This window comes from Taudactylus pleione, unplaced genomic scaffold (genome assembly GCF_031769625.1).
Source record: "Taudactylus pleione unplaced genomic scaffold, aTauple2 ptg000162l, whole genome shotgun sequence".
NCBI lineage: Eukaryota > Metazoa > Chordata > Amphibia > Anura > Myobatrachidae > Taudactylus > Taudactylus pleione.
The window spans coordinates 14,193,734-14,216,532 of record NW_028284564.1 but is presented as its reverse complement, the minus strand read 5'-3'; the positions used below and the strand labels follow the sequence as shown (position 1 = coordinate 14,216,532).

The 22,799-nt window shown below is 47.0% G+C and overlaps 1 protein-coding gene across 3 annotated transcripts; it reads left to right on the top strand.

Annotated features, from left to right (window-relative positions):
• On the top strand, positions 1-21,682 carry LOC148521490 (synergin gamma-like). Of its 3 annotated transcripts, none has more exons than XM_088475128.1 (7): positions 1-135; positions 459-509; positions 12,508-12,558; positions 15,862-15,958; positions 17,409-17,569; positions 19,225-19,344; positions 21,233-21,682. In XM_088475128.1, exons 2-7 carry the CDS (start codon positions 489-491, stop codon positions 21,392-21,394), a joined length of 612 nt encoding a protein of 203 aa, XP_088331254.1. In that variant the 5' UTR covers positions 1-135; positions 459-488; the 3' UTR covers positions 21,395-21,682. The 3 variants fall into 3 exon arrangements, with proteins under 3 accessions (XP_088331254.1, XP_088331252.1, XP_088331255.1); XM_088475126.1 differs by having other exon boundaries at positions 45-64; XM_088475129.1 differs by lacking the exon at positions 1-135 and adding an exon at positions 165-267.
• The last annotated feature ends 1,117 nt before the right edge of the window (positions 21,683-22,799 follow it).

The window sequence follows — 22,799 nt, the reverse complement described above, 5'->3', positions numbered from 1 at the left end:
GGGCGTGCCGCTGTGCAGTGCACCCAATGTAGCTCCCAGGATATCCTGTACAGTTGTAATGCAGGTAGTCTGCAGCGTTGCGGGACCGAGAGCTGCAATGCTGATAGTAATGGGGACCGGGTTACTATAGCACAGGTATGCATGTAGTTAGCGGCAGCAGGGTTGTCTAGTGCTGGTACTTGCGGACATTGGATTGTGTGAAACCCAGTGTAGTGCAGACCGGCGTGTAATCCGGGCCGGTGTAAGCAGCCGGCAGGGCACCCTCAGGTAACGTGTCACTCTGGCTGCACCTGGACTACTCCCAAGTCCCAGGACACCTCCTGCCATTCTCAGCTGTATGCCGCGATGTTATCTGTGAATGTAATGCTGCATCATGTCGCCCAAACTGCCTGAACTGAGGAGTCTGACTTCTCCACACAAACATTGATTTTCCTGTTTTATTTCCTTTCTGCTGACAGCTCTGGCACAAGTGGAAGGCACTGCAATCAATGGCTATTGAACCTACTCTGGTAAGGTATAGGATCTGCACATTACTATAGGGTCATTAACTGGTCAAACTATTGTATCACATGCATATATTTTCCTACTGTTGTTATACGTGTGTATACAACTTACATGACCTGTAAATACTTTCTAGGTCAACTGGTTTCTCAGTACAGTCAGGGGCTGGCTGGCAACTTTTAGCCTGGGGGAAAAATGCATGCAGGCGGCCCTGGCAGAGGAGTAGCGTGTAGCCACGGTGCCTGAAGAACGTGCGTGCTACTGCGCCGCCCCCCCTCAAGTGTTTCAGGGAGGAGGCGGGTCCATATGGGATTAATGTAAGGTAAAAATAAAATTAGGGGCAGCCCCTGTCGTACTGCCCATATGCAGTGCCCCCGTGTGCCACAGGAGATAACACCCTTATGCAGGCCTCCAGTAGTGATCCCCCCCTATGCAGTGCCCCTTGTACCCCCAGTAGTGGTCCCCCCTGTTCAGTGCCCCTTGTGCCTCCAGTAGTAGGCCCCTTATATAGTGCCCCCAATAGTGGTACCCCCTATGCAGTGCCCCCAGTAGCAGTCCACCCCCCCATGCAGTGCCCCCAATAGTGGTAACCCTTATGCAATGTCCCTTAAATAGTGGCCCCAGGTGTAGTCTCCCCCCCCCTATGCAGTACCCCCAGTGTTGCCCTTTATATAGAGCCCCCAGCAGTGGTCCCTCGCAGTGCCCCCAGTGGTAGTCCCCTCCCCCTATGTAGTGCCCCTAGTAGCAGTCCCCTCCCCCCTATGCAGTGCCCCTAGTAGTAGTCCCCTCCCCTTGTAGTGCCCCCAGTAGTAGTAGTAGTCCCCCCTTGTAGTGCCCCCAGTAGTAGTAGTCCCCCCCTTGTAGTGCCCCCAATAGTAGTAGTCCCCCCCCCCCCCTGGTAGTGCCCCCATAGTAATCCCCCCCCTGGTAGTGCCCCCATAGTAATCCCCCCCTTGGTAGTGCCCCCATAGTAATCCCCCCCCCTTGGTAGTGCCCCCATAGTAATCCCCCCCCTTGGTAGTGCCCCCATAGTAATCCCCCCCCCCTAGTAGAGAGAGACTTAATAAAAAAAGAAAAAAAAAACACCTGAAACTCCCGCTCCTGGTCCCGACGCTTACACCGCCTCCTCTGGCCGCTTTGCATTATGGGAGAGACGTCGTCATGACGACGGCTCTCCCATTACCCACTGCGGGAGCCGGAAGATGGCTCCCGCAGTGGGAGCAGCGGCAGCCGATGAGAGTCTGACAGACTCTCAGCGGCTGCTGATTACAGCACACACACAGCTGCCGTCTCCGGCGGCTGTGTGTTTGTGCTGTGTAGCGCTGACCGGACTCCGTCCGGTCAGCGCTACACACGCGGTGCAGTCTGTGTCACAGTGACACAGACTGCACCGGCCCGCGGCCCGCATGACGCTGCGGCCCGGGGGGCACATGGCACACTGCCCCCCGGCCCAGCCCGCCACTGAGTACAGTTATACAAGTACAGTCTGTACCTGTCAGTTCATCATAAATTTGGCATGTCATTGTTTAAAGTGCAACTTATTGGCCCCCATACACTGGCGACTGATTTTCGCAATGCGGGGGCTGATCACGATCAAAATATGATAGTGATTTGAAAATCTGTGAAATTCAACATGTATAAATTTCACCGATCCTCCAACGGATCACGCAACATCAAGGGCCACAGGTCGGGATTTCCGACCGCTGGATCGGCGCATCTGACAGCAGGATCGCGCAGTCTGTCGCTTAGTGTATGGGGGCCTTAACATTAGCTGAGCTGGGGACATCCATTTTGGGTGCTAGCAGCTGCACAATAGCAGCCAGCCATCGGATGGGCATTGGAATGCTGCATCCGATGGCTGGCAATTATCGATTACTCTCTATTCGATGGGAAAAGTATTTTCATCGAATCAGGAACATCAAATGGCTGCTAACTATAGACTTCTGATGTCCATCCCTACCTAAATGCAATGACCTGTGACCAGTAAGCTACCAGGAATCACAAATAGCTGCATTGCTAGGTATCTGATACCCCTTTTTACACCAGAGCTAAAACCCGGGTTATTGCAGGGAAGAGCCGTATCACTGCAGACACAGCTCCGGTGTGAACGGCGCCAATCGGGAATATCCTGGGTCTGCACCAGGGAAGTTCCGGATCTGATCCGGATTGGAACCCTGAGCCTGATTCAGAGCCGCTCGCTCTGAATCAGGGCCGGGCTTTTTTTTTTTTTTTTTTGGAGCGGCCTCTTGGCTGCTCGCATAGCTGTGGGTGACCACCCACAGCTATTGCGAGTGGCCAGGATGATGGTCGCGATGGTCAAGACCATCGCAACCATCGGGCTTGCGTCAAGACCCTTGTTGGTAGGGTCTCGCCCAGTCGCAAGCCCCAGAGAGCTGGCCGCCCCCAAATGGCAGGCGTTCTCATGGAAACGCCTCAGTTTGGGCAGCCACCCCCCCGGCCCGCCAACATCGACAGCTCGCCCCCTTTGGTGCGAGACCCGGAGCGACGGACTGGCCGTCGCTAGCCGGGTCTCGCGCATGCGCACGACGGAGCCGGCTCCGTCGTGCGCATGCACTGTGGGCCACCATCGACCCGGTTGCGAGCGCTCAGCACTTGCGACCAGGTCTGAATCAGGCCCCTTGTTCCAACCTCTGGGTCAGCCCGGAATTTAGGTATAAAAGCGGTATTACAGAGAACATTGCAGTTGAGATACATCCAAAATCTAGAGATGGTCACTTTACATTAGTGATTTTCAATCTTCCTGATATTAGTGTAAAAGAGTTCACTTTAATCAGGATGTCTGGATAACATTTCATTTCAGTATTTCTCTTTCAAGACAGAAAGAGTTTTCTGTTGGTACTTGCTAGCATAAAGGAGTAATATATCAATACATTTCAACCACCTTGCCCAGTCCTAGCAGAACCCGGCAATTCCCTAAGCACCTTTAGAAATGGAGATATATGTAATTTATTAGTTTCTATAGAAACCCTAATTGGATGAATGTACACGTGTTGTGGTTGGAAAAAAAAAGAACGCAAATGGATTTCTAATTTTGGAATATGGGCCTAAATTAGAGATATACGCAAACCTGATTAGCGCTGCCGCTGTCCCTGCGAGTTACACTTAGTGCATAGCGGAGATATTTTTATTCAAAATGAAAATATCCATCGCAATACAGACTATTCATAATCAAGGCAGTGCTGTGATTATTAATACATAGGCCCCTAGAAATGTATTTAAATAAGGCACTTTTATGAAGTTGAAATGGAAAATACAGTGTTAGTTAACTAGAGAATTTGATACATTTTATTTATTTTAAGACCACTCTTTGCATCATAAATGATTCAGACCTTGAATTGTGGAACTTCCACATAAGTCTATACTCCAAACTGCAGAATAATTTTGCTGATATTTACAGGAGTTTTTACAGCAAATGCTCTAACGTGTATTATATATATATTGATTAATTATGCTGTGCATGATTTATATTTGTACAGCAGGTGTTTTCTTGATGTTTGAAATATAGGTTTTCTGCTGTCTGAGAGATGTTTGCTTAAGTTACGGCAATCTTTCAGCAATCTCCCACGCCTTGTAACCTTCACACTTGCAGAGCTCCAAAACCCTGTCCTTCACCATAACCCATCTGTGCCAGATGTATTCTACCAGTAAATCAGATGTTTGTTTTGTAATGCTGGCAGATATTCATGAAGATATAAAACATGGGGAGCTAGTGATACCCAGAACAGCAGACTTGCAGGATCAGTGTATGTGTAATGCACATTAGAGTATTCTCTATAAAAACTCCTGTAAATATCAGTAAGATTAGGACATGGATGTACAATGTAAGGAATAACATCCCTTATTGTTATGTCCAGGAATATTAGAACTTACAGCAGTGTTCTCAGCCGCTTACCATAAAATGCAAACTTATCTGATTTAGAGAACTCACTGTAACATTCACAGATGCAGGGGCGGATTGGGACCCTGGAAAAAATCTGGAAAGTGGCCCTATGCGCGCGCCTGAAAAAGTGGGTGTGGCCTTGCAGAAAGGGGTGTAGCTGCATGTTAAATGCTATGTCTGCAAGCTACTCCCCTTATTTTCATCATGCTGGGGGCATGCCCACCGTCCAGGAGCTGATGGATATGCCCCCAATCCCACTCCCCAATGAATAATCACAGCATGTGAATAAATATTTTCTTACCTATATGATTTCTTTGCAACAGGGAACCTGGACAGGCAGTGTCTTGAGTCAGTATTCACTATTCATGCTGGAGATCACATGATCCGGAAGAGTCCTGTTAGCGTAAGAATAAAACCAATGTCATCAACATGCAACAGAGGTTCTCATCAGTACCATCCCCCTGTATCTCAACAGCATCATCCCCCTGTCACACTCCAATACCATCCACCTGGGTCTCTCAAATACATCCCACCCAGGAGACATTTTTTTTTACCAATCTGACATGTCTAACAATAGACAGCCCACTTCCTCTACGGCTGGATTTGCAAGTGCAGGGTCCCTGCCTATATCCGGATCTACCTCAGCTGGCTTTGATGGCATGGCTCTTGAGTCTTCCATCTTAAAGGCCAAAGGTTTTTCTACTTCTGTGATCCAGACGATGCTCAGGGCAAGGAAGCCTGCTTCCGCCCGCATCCATCACAGGATTTGGCATTCATTTTTTCATTGGTGTTTCCACAGAAAATATGACCCTAAGGTTTTTAGGGTCTCCCGAGTTCTTGCTTTTCTTCAAGCTGGATTACATTTAAGTTTTCGTCTGGCTACCTTAAGAGTTCAGGTTTCTGCATTGTAACTTTGGTTCCAGCGCAGAATTGCCACTCTGCCAGATGTTAGAAATTTTTTTCAGGGTGTTGTCCGTCTGCAAGCTCCGTTTCTCCCTCCGGTGGCACCGTGGGCTTTATCCTTGGTTCTCAGGGCGCTGCAGGCTCCCCCCCTTTGATCCTTTAGACAAAGTTAACCTCAAATGGTTGACAGCGAAGACTCTTTTTCTCCTTGCTGTCTCCCCAGCTCGCAGAGTTTCTGATTTGGCAGCACTTTCTTGTCTTTTGATCTTTCACCAGAATAGAGCTGTCCTCCGTATAAGGGCAGGTACCTCCCAAAGGTTTTATATAAATGAGGAAATTGTAGTCTCAGTTTTTCTACTTCAGGGTCCATAGGGTATCCACAGGATACCTTGGGGTATAGGTGTGACGTCAGTCGCTGGGCACCATAGAGTTAAGCTTTTCAGCCTCCCAGGATGCACTAGGGTCCCCCTCCTATACCCCGCCCCCGAGCCAAGGCACCTCAGTTTAGTTTGGTGCCCGGCCGGCGTCGGGTGCACCTGTCGGAGTGGGGGCTAGAAGAGCCCCTGAAGCTTTCTTCAGTGCAGCTGTGGCTGCACATCTGGATGTACAGCATGGACAGTCAGTCCTGACGTCCATGCTGTCTTCCCTACACCCCCGCCGGTACCAGAACGCCGGTACCGATCCGGGGATGCTGGTGAGCATCTGGGGTCACAGCTAGCGGTGACCCCAGATGTTCCGGACCATGGCCGGATCCAAGGGGGACAAAGGTAAGCAGCGGGGTCCCGCGGTGGGTCCCCGCTGGTCACATGGTCCTAAGTCCCCAGGCAGGGGGCTCCCTGGGGACTGGCTGCAGCGTGGAGCCAGGCGACCAACCTGCGCTTTCCACTACCCCCTGGGACAGCGGACCGCAGCAGAGCGGTAGCGCTGCGGCGTCCCAGGGGTTAAATGCATGCCAGGGGAGCGCGCCTTCCCTGTCTCACAGCCGGCGCCTCCCCCGCTGCACACAGCCCTCTCTGCATGTTGCCGATTGGTCCTGTGGCAGCGCTCCTCCCCCAGGCCAGCCTCCTCTCTGCTCCTCGGCGGCCATCTTCTCCAGAACGCATGGTGAACGCTGCTGGAAGCGCTGGACGGAAGCATCGTGGTCTGGGTCCCCCCGCATACCTCTCCTCCGCTGTGGCTCAGGTCTGTGTATGCAGCGCTGTGTCCTACCAGGCCCTGTGTCTGTGTAGTTGAGTGATCAGCGCTGTTAGTGCAGGAATTGTTATTTCTCTGCATTGTATGTGACTGTGCTAGCGCTGCCTGTAACTTTTCTTCTCTAAACTGTCAGCTTTATTACTGTCCCTGTTCTTTCTGCTAAAGCCCTTGCGGTGCGGTGCTGCAGGGTGGTCTCTCGCCTATTTAATACTTAATTGGTGAGAGAGGTCACATACGTGGTGCCATCATGTCTGAAAGTGATTTTCCCCTCCGGCTACAGTGTACCACGTGCAAAGTACCGTTAGCGGAGGGGGAGGGTAGCACGGAGGGCCTTTGCCGGCAGTGTTTGTCCATGGCGCGGCCTATTACGGTTACAGCACCGGTACAGGAGCCGCCCTGGGCTTGTTTTGCTCAGGCGTTAACAGCTTTAGTGGGCCAGTTAGCTCCGCAGCCCGCGTTTACTCCGATGGGTTTGTCCCAGCAGTCTGTGGTGTCGTCACCCATGCAGGGGTTCCCACGACAATTGGTGGTACCCCACAGTCTCCCTATTTCCCCGCTCCCGGGTTCTCAGGAGCCAGCGTGGGTTAACTCCCTGACGAGTTCTGTACAGCACTTGTCGGATGTGTTGCAAGGGGAGTCTGTGATGCGGCCTCATAAAGGGCCGGTGGTGTCTCTGTCCGCTCCTTATGAGGATGACGAAGGGACGTCTGATGATGGGGAGATTCTGGATCCTTACGATCAGGAACCTCTCCATACTAAGGACGCTGATGCTAAGTCCAAAGTATATATTCCTGGACTTATTCGGGCGGTCCGCACAGCCTTGGTGATTGAGGACGAAGTTCCCCCAGCGGCTAAATCTAAGTATGCCTTTTTCAAAGATGTGAAGGGCGATGCCACAGTCTTTCCTCTTTCGGGTCAGTTGGTGGACCATTTAGAGGAGGCGTGGAAACAACCTGGCAAAAGATACCAGCCGCAGAGACGCCTGGCGGTGGCTTATCCGTTCGCGGATAATTATTTTGCTAAGTGGGAATCCCCTCCACAGGTGGATTCTCACGTGACCCGTCTTGTCCGTAGTGCCACATTGCCGATGCCATCCATGTCCTCCCTTAAGGATGCTACGGACCGCAAGGTAGAAATCTGCCTGAAGTCCGCTTATTCCCTTGCAGGGGGGGCAGCACGGCCGGCTATGGCCATTTGCTGGGTTGCCAGAGCGATGGAGCGCTGGGCGGATTCATTAGAGGCTTCTTTTGAATCCGACTGTCCGGCCGAACAGGCGGAGTTGATTGGCAATCTCCGTGATTCGGCCACCTACATCAACGAGGCGGCTCTAGACATTAGTACTCTGGTGTCTAGAATTTCTTCAGCAGCGGTAGCTGCTCGTCGCACCTTGTGGCTGCGATCCTGGAAGGCGGACGCAGATTCCAAGAAAGGTCTGGAAGCGTTGCCGTTTACCGGAGAAGTTCTCTTCGGTTCGGATCTGGGTAAGATTGTGGCCACGCTGGCGGCAGCCAAATCTGCTTGTCTCCCGTTGGCCGCTGCTCCTTCTGGTTCTGGACCATCGTCCTTTCGGTCATCTAGCGCCCAGGGCAGGCCCAAACCACAGTCGTTTCCTCGACAGGCTGGCCCTAAGAAATCGGTCAAGCCCCGGAAGCAGGCATGGAGTACCAGACGTCCGGCCCCCAAGCCAGATGACAAGCCTGCGGCCTGACGGTCCGGGCCTCCCTTTGGGGGATCCCAGGGTGGGAGGCCGCCTGCTACAGTTCGCCCAGTGTTGGTCGACCACTACGACAGACACTTGGGTTCTGGAGGTGGTTTCCCACGGATACGCCCTCTCCTTCCGGCACAGACCCCCGGCTCGATTCTTCACCACGGGTCTACCATCAGACCGGAACAAGGCTACGGAGCTGCGGAAGGTATTGCACACTATGCTCCAGGCTGGAGTTATAGTGCCTGTTCCATTCTCCCAGAGGGGCCAGGGTTTCTATTCAAATCTATTTTTGGTACAGAAACCCAATGGGTCATATCGTCCGATTCTCAACCTCAAAGCACTCAACAAGTCTTTGCGGGTCCCGAAGTTTCGGATGGAGACCCTACGGTCCATCATTCTAGCGCTGGAACCTGGGGACTACGTGGTGTCATTGGACATACAGGACGCTTACCTGCATGTCCCTATTCTTTTGCACCATCAACAGTTCCTCAGGTTTGCAATCCGCAGCGACCACTTCCAGTTTCGGGCGTTACCTTTTGGCCTGGCAACAGCACCACGTGTTTTCACCAAGGTGATGGCGGTCATGGCGGCTTCTCTGCGGCTGCAGGGAGTCCGCATGTTGCCGTATTTGGACGACCTGTTATTGGTGGCAGGATCTCCAGAGCTCCTGTTACGCCACTTGGACCTGACCATTGCACTGCTGCAACGGCACGGCTGGCTAATCAACTGGCAGAAGTCCACTCTAATCCCGTCTCGGAGGATTCTGCATCTTGGAGCCTTATTGGACTCGGGACAGCAAAGGATCTTCGTGACGGAGGACAAGATCTCTGCTTTACAGTCAAGGGTGCGCAGTTGTCTGCACAGCCGCCGGGTGTCCTTACACTCGGCGATGAGGTTACTGGGCTCCATGGTGTCGGTGTTCGACATGGTGGAACACGCCCAGTTTCACTCCAGACCTCTGCAGCACCTGATCCTGTCCAAGTGGAACGGGCTGCCTCAGTCTCTGAAGTCCCGGACGATTGTGCTCACCCCGGAGGTTCGCCTGTCCCTTGCGTGGTGGTTACAGACGACCCACCTCAACAAGGGACGTCCGTTCTGGGTTCCAAATTGGGTCCTGTTGACAACGGACGCCAGTCTTCGGGGCTGGGGAGCAGTTTCGGGTCCACACTTGTTCCAGGGCAGGTGGACGCCGACAGAAGCGGAGCTTCCAATAAATATCTTGGAACTCCGTGCGGTCTTCAATGCTCTCCAGCAGGCACAGCGGTTTCTCCAGGGTCGCCCGGTGCAGGTCCAGTCGGACAACGCTACCACCGTGGCCTACATAAACAGGCAAGGAGGAACTCGCAGTCGGGCGGCTCTCGTAGAGGTCTCTCGGATCCTGGTTTGGGCGGAGCGCAATCTTCCGGCCATATCAGCGGTCTTCATCCCGGGAGTGCTAAATTGGGAGGCGGACTTTCTAAGTCGCCAGGACGTTCATCCGGGGGAATGGTCCCTGCACCCGGACGTTTTTCAACTACTGGTGGACAGGTGGGGTCTTCCAGAAATCGACCTCATGGCGTCCCGGCACAACAACAAGTTGCCGGTGTACGGGTCTCGCACAAGAGACGAAGGGGCGTCTCTGGTGGATGCTCTGTCCGTCCGTCCGGTGGACGTTCCGGTTCGCATACCTGTTCCCTCCGGTCTCCCTTCTTCCACGGGTAATCCGGAAATTCAAACAGGAAGGAGGGACGCTCCTGTTGATAGCTCCCGCGTGGCCCAGACGGCACTGGTTCTCAGACCTTCAGGGTCTGTCCGTGGACAGTCCTCTGCGGTTGCCGCTACGACCGGACCTTCTGTCTCAGGGTCCTTGCCTTCACCCGGACCTGACTCGGCTGTCTTTGACGGCGTGGCTGTTGAGACGGCCATGCTGAGGTCCCGGGGGTTTTCCAGCTCTGTGGTGCGTACCATGTTACGAGCTCGGAAACCGTCTTCCGCGAGGATATACCATCGCGTGTGGCATAAGTTCTTCCAGTGGTGTCGACCGAGAGGTTATGCACCGCGGGAGTTTCGTCTGTCTCGGATTCTCGCCTTCCTGCAAGCGGGACTAGATCATGGGCTTCGCCTTGCTTCTTTGAAGGTACAGGTTTCGGCCCTGTCTGTCTGGTTTCACCGTAGGATTGCTACAATCCCGGATGTGCGCACCTTTATGCAGGGTGTTCTCCGCATTCAGCCGCCCTTTGTTCCACCTGTGGCGCCTTGGGATTTGGCTGTGGTCCTGAGGGCTCTCCAAGGACCGCCGTTTGAACCACTGGGCTCAGTGGATCTTAAATGGCTAACAGCTAAGACTGTTTTCCTTCTGGCCATTGCTTCGGCCAGACGTGTTTCTGAGTTAGGGGCTCTTTCTTGTAGACCCCCTTTCTTGGTTTTTCATGGGAACAGGGCAGTGCTCCACACTCGGCCCGAGTTTCTTCCCAAAGTTGTTTCCCAGTTTCATGTTAACGAGGAAATAGTTGTTCCGGCCTTTAACTCACCGGGTCTTTCCGTGGGTGAGGCCTCTTTGGATGTTGTGCGGGCCTTAAGGACTTATGTTGACCGCACTTCTTCGTTTAGGAAGTCGGACGCTTTGTTTGTCCTCTATGGCTTCCGTAAAAAGGGTTGGCCTGCTTCAAAGCAAACTTTGGCAGCCTGGATCCGTATGGCTATTTCTGAAGCTTATCTTCATGAAGGCCTACCGGTCCCTCCTTCTCTGAAGGCTCATTCCACTAGGTCTGTGGGTCCTTCGTGGGCAGCTCGACGTGGTGCCTCGGCAGTTCCGATCTGCAAGGCTGCTACGTGGTCCTCTGTCCATACCTTCGTGAGGTATTACAGGTTTTGACACCTTCGCCTCTCAGGATGCTTCCTTCGGGCGGCGGATTCTCCTTTCTGCACAGGAGCGTCCCCACCCTTAAAGGATACTGCTTTGGGACATCCCCAAGGTATCCTGTGGATACCCTATGGACCCTGAAGTAGAAAATATGAGATATGGTAAGAACTTACCCTTGTTATCTCTATTTCTACGAAGTCCATAGGGTTCCACAGGACTCCCGCCCTGTCGCACCTGTGCTGCAGATGGGCTTTGCTCTGATCACCGGTTTTCCATCTCCCTCTGGTGAGAGTGTGATTCTTGTATGTGTCCAGATCTTTTTTCTCTCTCTTCCTTCTCCTCCTCCGGCCTATGGCTTGATAACTAACTGAGGTGCCTTGGCTCGGGCGCGGGGTATAGGAGGGGGACCCTAGTGCATCCTGGGAGGCTGAAAAGCTTAACTCTATGGTGCCCAGCGACTGACGTCACACCTATACCCCAAGGTATCCTGTGGAACCCTATGGACTTCGTAGAAATAGAGATAACAAGGGTAAGTTCTTACCATATCTCATATTTTTATTCTTCTGGCCTTTCTGTAGGTGAAGCGTCACTGGATGTGGGTCGAGCTCTTCGTATTTACGTCGATCGTACCAGCTCCATCAGAAAATCAGATGCATTTTTGTGTTATATGGCTTTCATAAGCGAGGCTGGCCAGCTAACAAGCACACTCTGGCTCGATGGCTGTGTATGACTATTTCTCATCTGTATACTCAGGCTGAACTCCCGGTTCCGAACACAGTGACAGCACATTCTACTCTGTCTGTGGGACCGTCGTGGGCGTTTAGACATGGCGCCTATGCAGAACAATTATGCAAGGCAGCAACTTGCTCTTCGGTCCACACTTTCATCAAATTCTATGCATTTGATACTTTTTGCCTCCCATGATGCTTCCTTTGGACGGCGAATTCTCCTTTCTGCTCAGGAGCGTCCCCACCCTTAAGGGAGCTGCTTTAGGAAATCCCCAAGGTAGTTCCTGTGGACCCTATGGACCCTGAAGAAGAAAATAAGAGTTGTGGTATAACATACCTTAGTTAACTTTGTCTTCGAGGTCCATAGGGTCCACAGGGACTCTTTGCATAAACTTAATGCAATTGTCAATAAAAGCCTTTGACACTTATGAAATGTTTGTCATTTTACTTCAGTATACCATAGTAACATCTGACATAATGGTCTAAAAACACTGAAGCAGCAAACTTTATGAAAACCAATACTTGTGTCATTCGCAAAACTTTTGGCCATGACTGTACACGTTCAGGTGCTAATGATGATGGCAAAGCAGTTGCGTCTGATGCAGAATCAGGCCTTATATTTGCAGTAACTCTCACATCCTTTTTATTACATTTGATAAATGGTCCAATACTCACTGTAAAACAAAGTTTATTCTTCCCTTTCTAATATATTTATTTTATTTAATTTCAGTTAGATACGTGTACTCTTCACCTAAAGACATGCTTACAGAACATCCATAAGGTAATGTTACATATATTACTTTAGTTGTTTAATTTTCTAAGCAAACTTCTGTACTTAAAAGTAACTACTGTATTGTCTTTGTGCAAACACACATGCCACAATAGGTGACCTCCATCTTCAAATTGCATGAAAATGGAAAGATTTAAACTTAAAACAGTAATTAAAAAAAAAAGGAGCAACACATTCGGCCTTTGTGACGTGTCCTATTTGGGGTATATCGCATGTTTAAGACATATGTGGAAACTGCAATTGTCATGAAATGGAAATAAAATCATATACAAAAGAACATTTAATTGGTGACATTTGGCCTATATTGAATTGCTTACAGCAGTGTTCTCAAACTCGGTCCTCAGGACCCCAAGGTCACCCAGCAGGTGCACAGATGTATTCATTGCTCACTGACACATTTTAAAATATCCACAGGTGGAGTTAATTCCTTCACTTGTGATTCTGTGAGGAGACCTGGAAAACATGCACTGTTTGGGGTCCTGAGGACCGAGTTTGAGAACCCATGGCTTACAGCAAGCTTCAGCTACTTACTGTCTCCAATTCCCCACAAGCTTCAACTCTTTTTAAATACTTCTTCTTTATTGGTATATGGTGCAATACTGTCTGGTATGTTACCTGCATGTATAATTAATATAACTTCTTTAGCAGCTAAATTAAGTTTTAAAAATGTGTTTATTGCTGTGACACAATTATTAAATCTGGCCAACCAAATGGTTAAAAATTATTGCTTATGCTGGCCATACACTGTGAGATCAAACGCCCCATCAGACAGGCAGACCAATCTGACATTGCCATACACCAGCGGTTTTCAACCGGTGTGCCACGGCACACTAGTGTGCCGTGGCCGGATGTGAAGTGTGCCGCGGGGCTGTCAGAGCCACAAGGCACATTTTACTGTACTTCAGCATCCCGGGCCGCTGAGCTCCTCTGGGAGACTCAGGCGCGACCGGGTAGTGACCTGCAAAGATGCGGCGGCGTGACATCACAGGTCACGCACGCCGCGTTGTCCACTGCCCTCCAGCCCGCTCTGCCAGCCAAAGCGCCCTGCGCCAATCAGCCAGCCCGCACTCTGTCCAGGCAGGCTCTGCAGCCTGCCTGGAAGCCCGCCCGCACGCGATCCTGCTGCAGTGTGAGTGACAAGGGGGGAAGAAATGTGGGTTTTGTGGGGACCAGACATTTTTTTCTTCTTCGTGGGTACCAGCCATAGTTTATTTTTTCGTGGGAACCAGTCATGTCATTTTTTTTAGTGAGAACCAGCCATATGTTATCCAGCCATATATTTGCCTATTTAGTGGGGAACAATGTGTTTTGTTTTTTTGTTTCTGTGGGGCCAGCCATAGGTTTCTTTTTCTGTGGGGAGCAATTCTGTGGGGCGCAATGTGGTATGGTTGTTTTTTTTGTGGGGAGCAAGGTGTTTTTTTTTTCTGTTAGGCCAGCCAATGGGATTGTTTTATTCTTGTGGGGGCCAATGTAGTGTGTTTTTTATTCTTGTGGGGGCCAATGTAGTGTGTTTTTTTCCTGTGGGAACTAATGTAGTGTGTTTTTTCATAGTCCGCGCACACCGCATCGCCGTATAGTGTGCCTTGGCAATTTTTAAATCTTGTGTAGTGTGCCGCGATTTAAAAAAAGGTTGAAAATCACTGCCATACACTGTCAGACAATCGGTCTGTCTGATGGTGAGTACATCGTATCTGTTAGGCATCCTCGAAGATTTCTTATGCCCGACAGTGGGCTAATTGCTTCTTGGTCGCGGCCTTACGCTATGCAATTATCGGCCAAACAGCTGATAACTGGCTGATTGGTATAAAATAATTGCACAAGGTATAGCCGGCTTTAGATTGGAAGATTTAGGTCACCCGTGTTTGCTAAACGATCTGTGATTTTTCTATTTGGCCAACTTAAATTAAAACAAATGCCAGTACCTTATTGCTGCAATTGTCAAGTGATTGTTTTTTTTGTATAAAGCAGAGGTTCCCAAACTCCACCATTGCGGTCCAGGTTTTAAGAATATCCATGCTTGAGTCCAAGGAGGAAATGTACTAACTTAGGCCCTCATTCAGAGCCACTCGCTAGCGGCAGTACCCTCGTTCCGAGCGATGTTCGCACATCTGCGCATGCGTACGGTTTTTAGTACGCATGCGCGAACCAGTCAGTGCGGCCGAAAATCATTGGTACGCAATATAGCGAGGGCCTGCTATTTTGAGTGACAGAATGTGGCATATGTGGGTGGTAACAGGGGAAGGTGCTTGAAAACGGGGAGTGGAGATCCGAACGCAGGCGTGCTTAAAGGTCAAAACGGGCGTTTTAAGGGAGTGCATAATTAATACAGCAGCGTCATTGACCACGTCACTTGGTTTTTTTTAACTCAGAACTGCTCGCAAAATAGCGGTTGAAAACACCAACCACAAGAATAGCGAGCAGTTCATACGCTGTACGATGTACTCGATTAATCTAATAAATAGCGGACATGACGTATGGTGCGTGCGGCCAGGGGGCGTTTTTATCAAAAAAACGAGCGTATGTTTTGCTCGCTCGTTCAGACTTAGAGGTGGGAACAGACTGCAATTTGCGAACGGATCATTTGAATAGCCACCCCTTGTTTTTGAACGAACGACCACAAATAGCGAACGGCTCTGAATGAGGGCCTTAGTACATACTAAGCCTTGGAGAGTGATAACGTGGAGTGAGATAAGGTACCTACCAATCGGCTCCTAACTGCCATGTGAAAGGCTTTGTTTGAAAAATTACAAGAGCTGATTGGTTTGTAGCTTATCTCTCTCCACTTTCTCACTCTCCAAGGCTTAGTACATTTGCCCCCAGATGGTTAAATCAAATTGAGTTAGATACTAATTAAGTCACCTGTGCTCAAGCAGTAATATCCTTAAAATGTGGATTGTCATGGCAGAGTTTGGAAACTACTGTATAAAGTTCAAAGTCACTGTGTGATTGGTCAGTCCTGTTATCAACGATAGTTCGGAGCCTGCAATCCCCACACCTCCACCCTGCACACCCTTTGTTTTTTTTAATTTGTTTTTATACTTTTCAAGGAGTAGTTGGTATTCATTATATTTTCAAATTGTGAGCAAACATTTTATAACATGTCCAAGCCAAAACAACTGGGCTCTTCAAGTGTTGCATGAAACGCATGATAGGCAACCCAGAATGCGTCTACTAAATGAGAATTATTGAAATATTTAAAAAGTAATATTTTGATATTGCAGAGAGTTTTATATACAAGTGTTATGTTTATGAGCCCGTAACAGTCCATTTTCTCTTTCTCTCTTCATTGTAAAGGTGATCCAGAAAGCCAATGAAATACTGTGCAGCATTAGTCAACCTTCTGTATGCAGTGAAGTGCTGCAGTCTTCTCGGGGAACAGATTATATCTCAGGTGTGTCCTTATATTCTGTTTCCTTTGTCAGTGTTACATCATCCAGTTCCAGAGAGGGAAATCAGTTAGCAAATGACATACTTCAGCTTCCCACTTACTGAGATAATAAACCATCTTGATAGGCTATAATACTGACAGCTGGGGCCCCATACTGCCATAGTGGTGCAAGCATGTACTGTAATTGCAGATGGATTGTAAAAGATTGCCTTAGGCTTTTATTCCTTACATCCATACTGCGCCGTGTTCACCATGAGTGAGTGGAGTTACTTCATGAACTAGCCACAGAAATCACTGATCAACACTTGATCAGTTAAATTTAAAACAAAGCTTGGCACAGGGCAAAACGGCTGACTTCCCTACATAGGTTTTGTCATCTAGCAAAATCAGCTGAATATTTTGGCTAAATTAACTAAAGCCCATCTTCAAGTGCCTGTTTATCAAAGTAAATTTTGTCCTTAACCCCTTAACTGGCTAATATCTTTTTCTAAAAGCTGCTCAGAAATTGTTGAGTTTAATTTATGATTGAATTATGTCAAGAACATCTATTTAAAACTTATCCAACATGATTTTATAACCAAAAATATATATTATTTAAAAAAAAAACCCATAACATTAATATCAATCTTTTAAAAATCGACTGTCAACTTATCGGAACATCGATCATCGCAACATCACAACTTCAGAACTCCCCAGCAACTACTCCTCTCTACAGGTGCCGTGAGGGGTACTGCTGGCTGCCCGATCAACAGTGATCGGCTGCATGGCAGACACTGGAGAAGGGTGCAAGGATCCAGAGGGGATGTCCACTGGGTGTTTCTGCATGATCACACCTGATGCGACCACGCCAGGCAAATGTTTAAAACAGAACATTTAAGGCAGTTTTCTATGAGGATGGCGTTATCGGGCTATTTTAACAGCCATTGACTTAAGGCCAGAGACATATCTGATCACTACCCAGTAGACTGGACCTCTTCCTGATTCATATACTGGCAGTACCTGCACAGGTGAGCAACCCAGAACTAAAGTGATAGCGTTAAATATCACCTTACTTTTTACTCATTGCCAGGCTGTTATCGGAGCTCATGTCCAATGCATGGCCCTTGGTAAAACTGCCCCGAAAAAATCATTCCAAATCGACAATAAGGAATGTTAACTTTTGATACCACACTCCAAATTTTGTTAAATAGGCACCTTGGAGAGTTATGGAATTTTATTATTTACTTATGGGGAAAATGTATCAAACCTTACTAAAGAGTCGAAAAGTTTCCCATTATAACCAATCAGCTTCTAGCTAGTATTTATCAAATGCATTTTATAAATTGATAGGCAGAAGCTGATTGGTTGCTATGGGCAACTTCTCTACTTATCCAGTCTTTAGATGGCTCGATACATCTCCCCCTGAGTGACATAATTTGAGACCTCTAGATGATTTTTCTAATTCATACTGCAGGTGTGGTTGAAGTCTACAGAGTGTCAAAGAGAATGGAAGGAGGAATGAGAACACGCAACATTGACTGTGAGAGATTGCGGCTTCTCCTGCGGGATATTGAGTTATCTTGGAATAACTTGCAGGCCTTTTTATCCCTGTGCCCCAGTGTGCTACAGACACTGGTAAGTGCATCAAATGAATAAAACATTTTCTTCTTTAAACTTAAAGAGCAAGTAAATCTCTGTATAACTGAACTAAATGAATGTATGTGGATTAACTGAGTTTGTGCTTTTTCAATTTAATTGTGTATGACAGTTTAATTGTTCAATGTTCAGTTCCATTCATTTGCAGAATGCAAACTATATTAACACACATCTGAGTGGTATTGTGGTGCTGTCTTGCATTATTCTGGTGCAGTGCAGTGGCTAGATGCCGAGAGACAGGCTTACAGTTCTCTGGGCGAAGCGCTGTGCTAAGTGGCTTTTGCTGTAAAGCCCATATTCCAAGGTGTAGAAGCCAGAGCTGTAACTAGACTTTTTGGTGCCCTGTGCCAGAAAGAGCATTGGCGCCACCCTCATTTTTCAATTAGGGACATAATACACCCAAAAGAGGGGAATGGCCTCATGGGGAAGGGCCAGGGAAGAGATAGGGGAGGCCAGGAGATGCTGGGAATAAAATAAGAGGAAGCTACAAGTGAGAATGATAATAAACAGAAAATTGACAGGCCTGAACAGTGCCCCTTGTCCTGCGGTGCCATGGCACTGGTCACACTACCCTAGTTACGGCCCTGGGAGAAGCTATAATCTAAGCTGAGATCTAAACTATGCCATTGCTCTTACAAGTCCAGTTAGGATTAAAAGTATTTATAAAAAAACACAGCGCCTTATTGAGGTCCACAACCGTAAAATATATCTAAAATAAAGTATATTATCCTTGGTATTCCTATAAACCTGCCAAGTCTCCTAAAATCAATTGTATAAGTTGAATTAATTGTATGAAAGTACCAAATGGAAGAGTCATGGAAAAGTGTTGTTTTGTTCTTTTTCAAATAGTTTTTTTTTGTCTATAAATGTCATATAAATGTACTTTGGTACTCTATGGCACAGGTGCAAAATCTGTAGCAGATAAAGGGCCTGATTCATTATGGATCGTTACTGCGATTACACACACAGACGGGCGATTGTTGCATTCTGCGCATGCATCGCAGTGCGCGATTCTCCACTGCGATCACACTGCAGACCCATCATAGAGTGCTTGACAGGAAGTGACCACTTCGGGGTTGGTCGGGGAAACGCAGTCGTGTCAGTGCGTTTGAACGCCATTACTGGGGCGTGCATAAATTAGCCACTGTGATGACATACGCAGCTTGAGCTTTCACTGCGTGCGATGAAGTTAGCAAATTCTGAGTAAGGTCAGACCTGTTGTAATTGTGCGTGAGGCTCCGATCGTACTCGATGTTACCGATGGTTCGCAGACTTGCAATGTATTACAGATGCGAGTAAGGGGAATTGGGCTCTACCGACGGTATTGCGATTGCAAACAGTTTTTGCAGTGGGTCTGCGTGCGTATTCGCAGTAGCGATCCGTAATGAATCAGGCCCAAAGTGTTATACTAATAATTCACACTACATTTAGAGGAGAATCCAGTAGTCAGTGCGATAGGTTCACTGGGGTTTAAGTAAAAACAATAAAATAATAGGATTGATATAACATATGGAGGCTATATCATGATATGATGCCTCAAATAAATGTTACATGATTCACATTACATTAAACATATTTTAATCTGTCCATTCTCAGGTTTCCAAAAAGTTTTATTCTTTTGTTTACATTTACAGCCCTCCCCATCAGCATTAGGCTGTGAAGTTGAAGAAACCATCTCTGATTCAAACTTCTGCCTTCAGAGGTGCTGCGGTGTATGTCTGCTGGAAAGGCTGGAGGAGGAGGAGGAGAAGGAGGTGAGCGATCCACAATTGCCCATCGCACAGATAAAGTTTACAATTTCATTTAGTTTTGTTTTTCTTTTTTAACTGAACATTTCTCAGCAAAAAATACAATTGTGTATAGAGCTATAATTATAACAGCAGCAGGAGTAGTGGGCAGAGGCGGGCAGAAACATAAGCAGAGTGGAGTCAAAAGGGAGGCAGAGAGGGCAACAATCCAAATGTTTACATCAGAGTAATGAAACAATAATGGAATAATAAAACCATGAAACTTAAGCTGAGTACACACCTGGACAACCCAACCACACAGCATTGCGATGTTAAAATATATCACATGGCCATACACACTGCACGATCCGCTGTATGCCGGTGCGATTTATCATTACATGTCTAATGTAACTATGACTCATTGTCCGTGGCATCATCCAATTTGAAGTACAATATATCCGATGGAAAGATGCGACCACCCAGTTCATCGTACAATGAGTTGTATATAAAGGTACACACTATACGATGGTCATTCTGATCAGTTGCAGACGATATATTGTCTAGTGTGTACCCAGCTTTAGTGTACAGCAGTGATTCCCAACCTCTGTCCTCAAGGCACACTAACAGTCCTGGTTTTGGTGATATCCATGCTAAAGCACAGATGGTTTAATAAAAATAACTGAGGTACTAATTAAGTTGCTTGTGCTCAAGTATGACTATCCTTAAAACCTGGACTGTTAGTGTGCCTTGAGGGCCATGGTTGGGAACCCCTGGTGTACAGTTATGGAAGGTGTAGCAATAGGTAACAGAACGGTTTCTATTAGATAGTCTGGACTGAATCATAGATAACAGTTGTATGTGGAAACAGGTTAGGTTTGGGAACGGATGAGTTGCAGTCACTGTAAACTAGGTAAAGAGCGTAAATCATTTGTTGTTCAAATGAGATCCAGCCTCAAAATGACAGTCCAGTTTCTGACACATCTATGAAATATAAAGGATCTTCAGAACATCCTGAAGATAGTGCACTGAAACTTTGATGCACAAATTATGTGGAGTTGTTTATTTAGAAAGTGAGTGCCGCACAAATGGTGTGTGTATATATGCAAGTGTATGTATATGTGTATATACTGTGTGTGGGTAATATATAATATTACACACACAAGTTTTGAGAATGACACAAGTATTGGGTTTCACAAAGTTTGCTGCATCAGTGTTTTTAGACTTTTTGTCAGATGTTACTATGGTATACTGAAGTAAAATTACAAGCATTTCATAAGTGTGAAAGGCTTTTATTGACAATTACATTAAGTTTATGCAAAGAGTCAATATTTGCAGCATTGACCCTTCTTTATCAAGACCTCTGCAATTCGCCCTGGCATGCTGTCATTCAACTTCTGGACCACATACTGACTGATCGCCGCCCATTCTTGTCTAATCAATGCTTGGAGTTTGTCAGAATTTGTGGGTTTTTGTTAGTCCACCCACCTCTTGAGGATTGACAACAAGTTCTCAATGGGATTAAGGTCTGGGGAGTTTCCTGGCCATGGAGCCAAAATTTTGATGTTTTGTTCCCCGAGCCACTTAACCTTATGGCAAGGTGCTCCATCATGCTGGAAAAGGCATTGTTCGTCACCAAACTGTTCTTGGATGGTTGGGCACCGGGCAAGTTGTCATTTAAGCCAGATGAGTGCCGGTCATTTTTGGACATATATAATTTTTTTTTAATCAAAGGTATCTTAGCATCCTCACTGGAATACAATTAATGAGAAGGTTTGACTGCATTTATATTGTTTGACTATTATTCTCTTATTTTACATACTGTATGAAACACTACAAATTCAGGCAGTCTTATCCCGTCACATGTTGTAGCAAGGTATGCTGTTACAATTTGCCTTTCTTTACACGTCTTTTCTAGTTCGCATCTCAACCCAAAAGCAGCATGTTGAATTTTGGAGGGCTGTCCTATCACCCAAGCTGCGCCAACTTCTGGCTGAACTGTGTGGAGTCCCATCTGCCCGTTTTATCCTGTCACAGTAACTGTTCTTCTTGCGTCAAACTAAAGGAAGATGCATTATAGCTTCCTGAATATCCGAGGAATAATGTGGACTTGCCGAAGGGACAATAATTTATTTTTAGAACAGTTTGTTACAATGTTAATTTTCTTTCTTTTGTATTATGTGGTGCTTCTAGGATGTTGAAAAATGAACTCTAAAAGGACATGATAGCACTGTATTAATGTGAGAGATCAGTGTGTTTCTTAAGGACGGTTGCAATTACTTTTTATATGAACAATAGTACAAGGTGTTTTACTATTTAAACCAAGAACTGCTGTACTGTAAATATATGGGAAAAAATTTTTTTTTTATTAGTTTTGCCAATACTATTTTAAGATAACTAGGGCATGCTCTGAAATATACACCTATGGGGCACCTTTGTAGTTGGATATAAATGTGTTTTTTATTTAAGATGTACTGCAGATACACAACAGCAAAATGCATTCATCTTTTATATAGCCTTTTACTCCATGGTAGTCATTACAATGGTTTAGCTCCAAGGTAGAGAGAAGTAGTTGAAAATGCCCCATGTAACAGTGTATAAGGGAGCTCCTCCCCCTTCCTCAGTGTCTATTACTGTCACTAGATCAAATAAGCAGCTAGTGTATTTTTAGTGCAAAATATCTTTATTGAAGCACAACACGAGGGGAAACAAGTAGAACCCATTTCACAAGGAACAGAGCAGGTATAGAACAAAACCATCACAAAATGCAAATGAAAGTGATGAACACAATGATCTCAATAAAAGACACTATTAAAGAACTTGCAAAGGTGTATGAACTTACATACAATAGGGAGACAGGGGCAGGAAAGAAAATAAAACAAATAAAAAGGGGGGAGGAAGAGAAAGGAAAGGAAGAAAAGAAGAGCATTGTCCCTAATCCGATAGACAAGACTAGCAACATCCAAGACCTATCTATGGGGAAAAAGGGAATAGTACTAGAATAGAGTAAGGAGAAGACTAATCTTCTCATAATCAATTACATAGTTTGACCTGGAGTCGAAGGCAATATCGACACTAACACCAGAGGGTTAGAGTCCAACAGAGCCCAAGGTAACCCTATAGATAGAGGCTTAGGAGGAGGTAGGGGGTTACAGTATCCTTAAAGGCTACAGATTCCTTGAAGTCCATCCAACGGAACCATGTATCCCTAAAGGCTACGCAATTGCCATCTACAGATAATATTGTCCATCTTCTTAAGAAAACCTATCTGTAACTGTTGGAGGGGAGGAGGAGCGCCACCTTACTTGGATAACCGACTTGGCAGCATTGTTCAAATAGCACAGTAGAGATTTCTTATATTTGAAACTAGGTCTAGGGGACAGATAAAATACACAAAACACAGGATCGGTACCCCTAAAATTTTAGCAGAAAGTTTACTCTGTCCAAAAGGGCTGAAGGCTAGAACATTTCCCTGAGATTTGAGA

Bases quoted from the DNA above. Each gene is read 5' to 3' on its own strand.
- LOC148521490 (XM_088475126.1), top strand. The intron at 15,959-17,408 runs GTGTGTCCTTAT...TTCATACTGCAG, and splicing joins GGGAACAGATTATATCTCAG to GTGTGGTTGAAGTCTACAGA. The intron at 19,345-21,232 runs GTGAGCGATCCA...CGTCTTTTCTAG, and splicing joins AGGAGGAGGAGGAGAAGGAG to TTCGCATCTCAACCCAAAAG.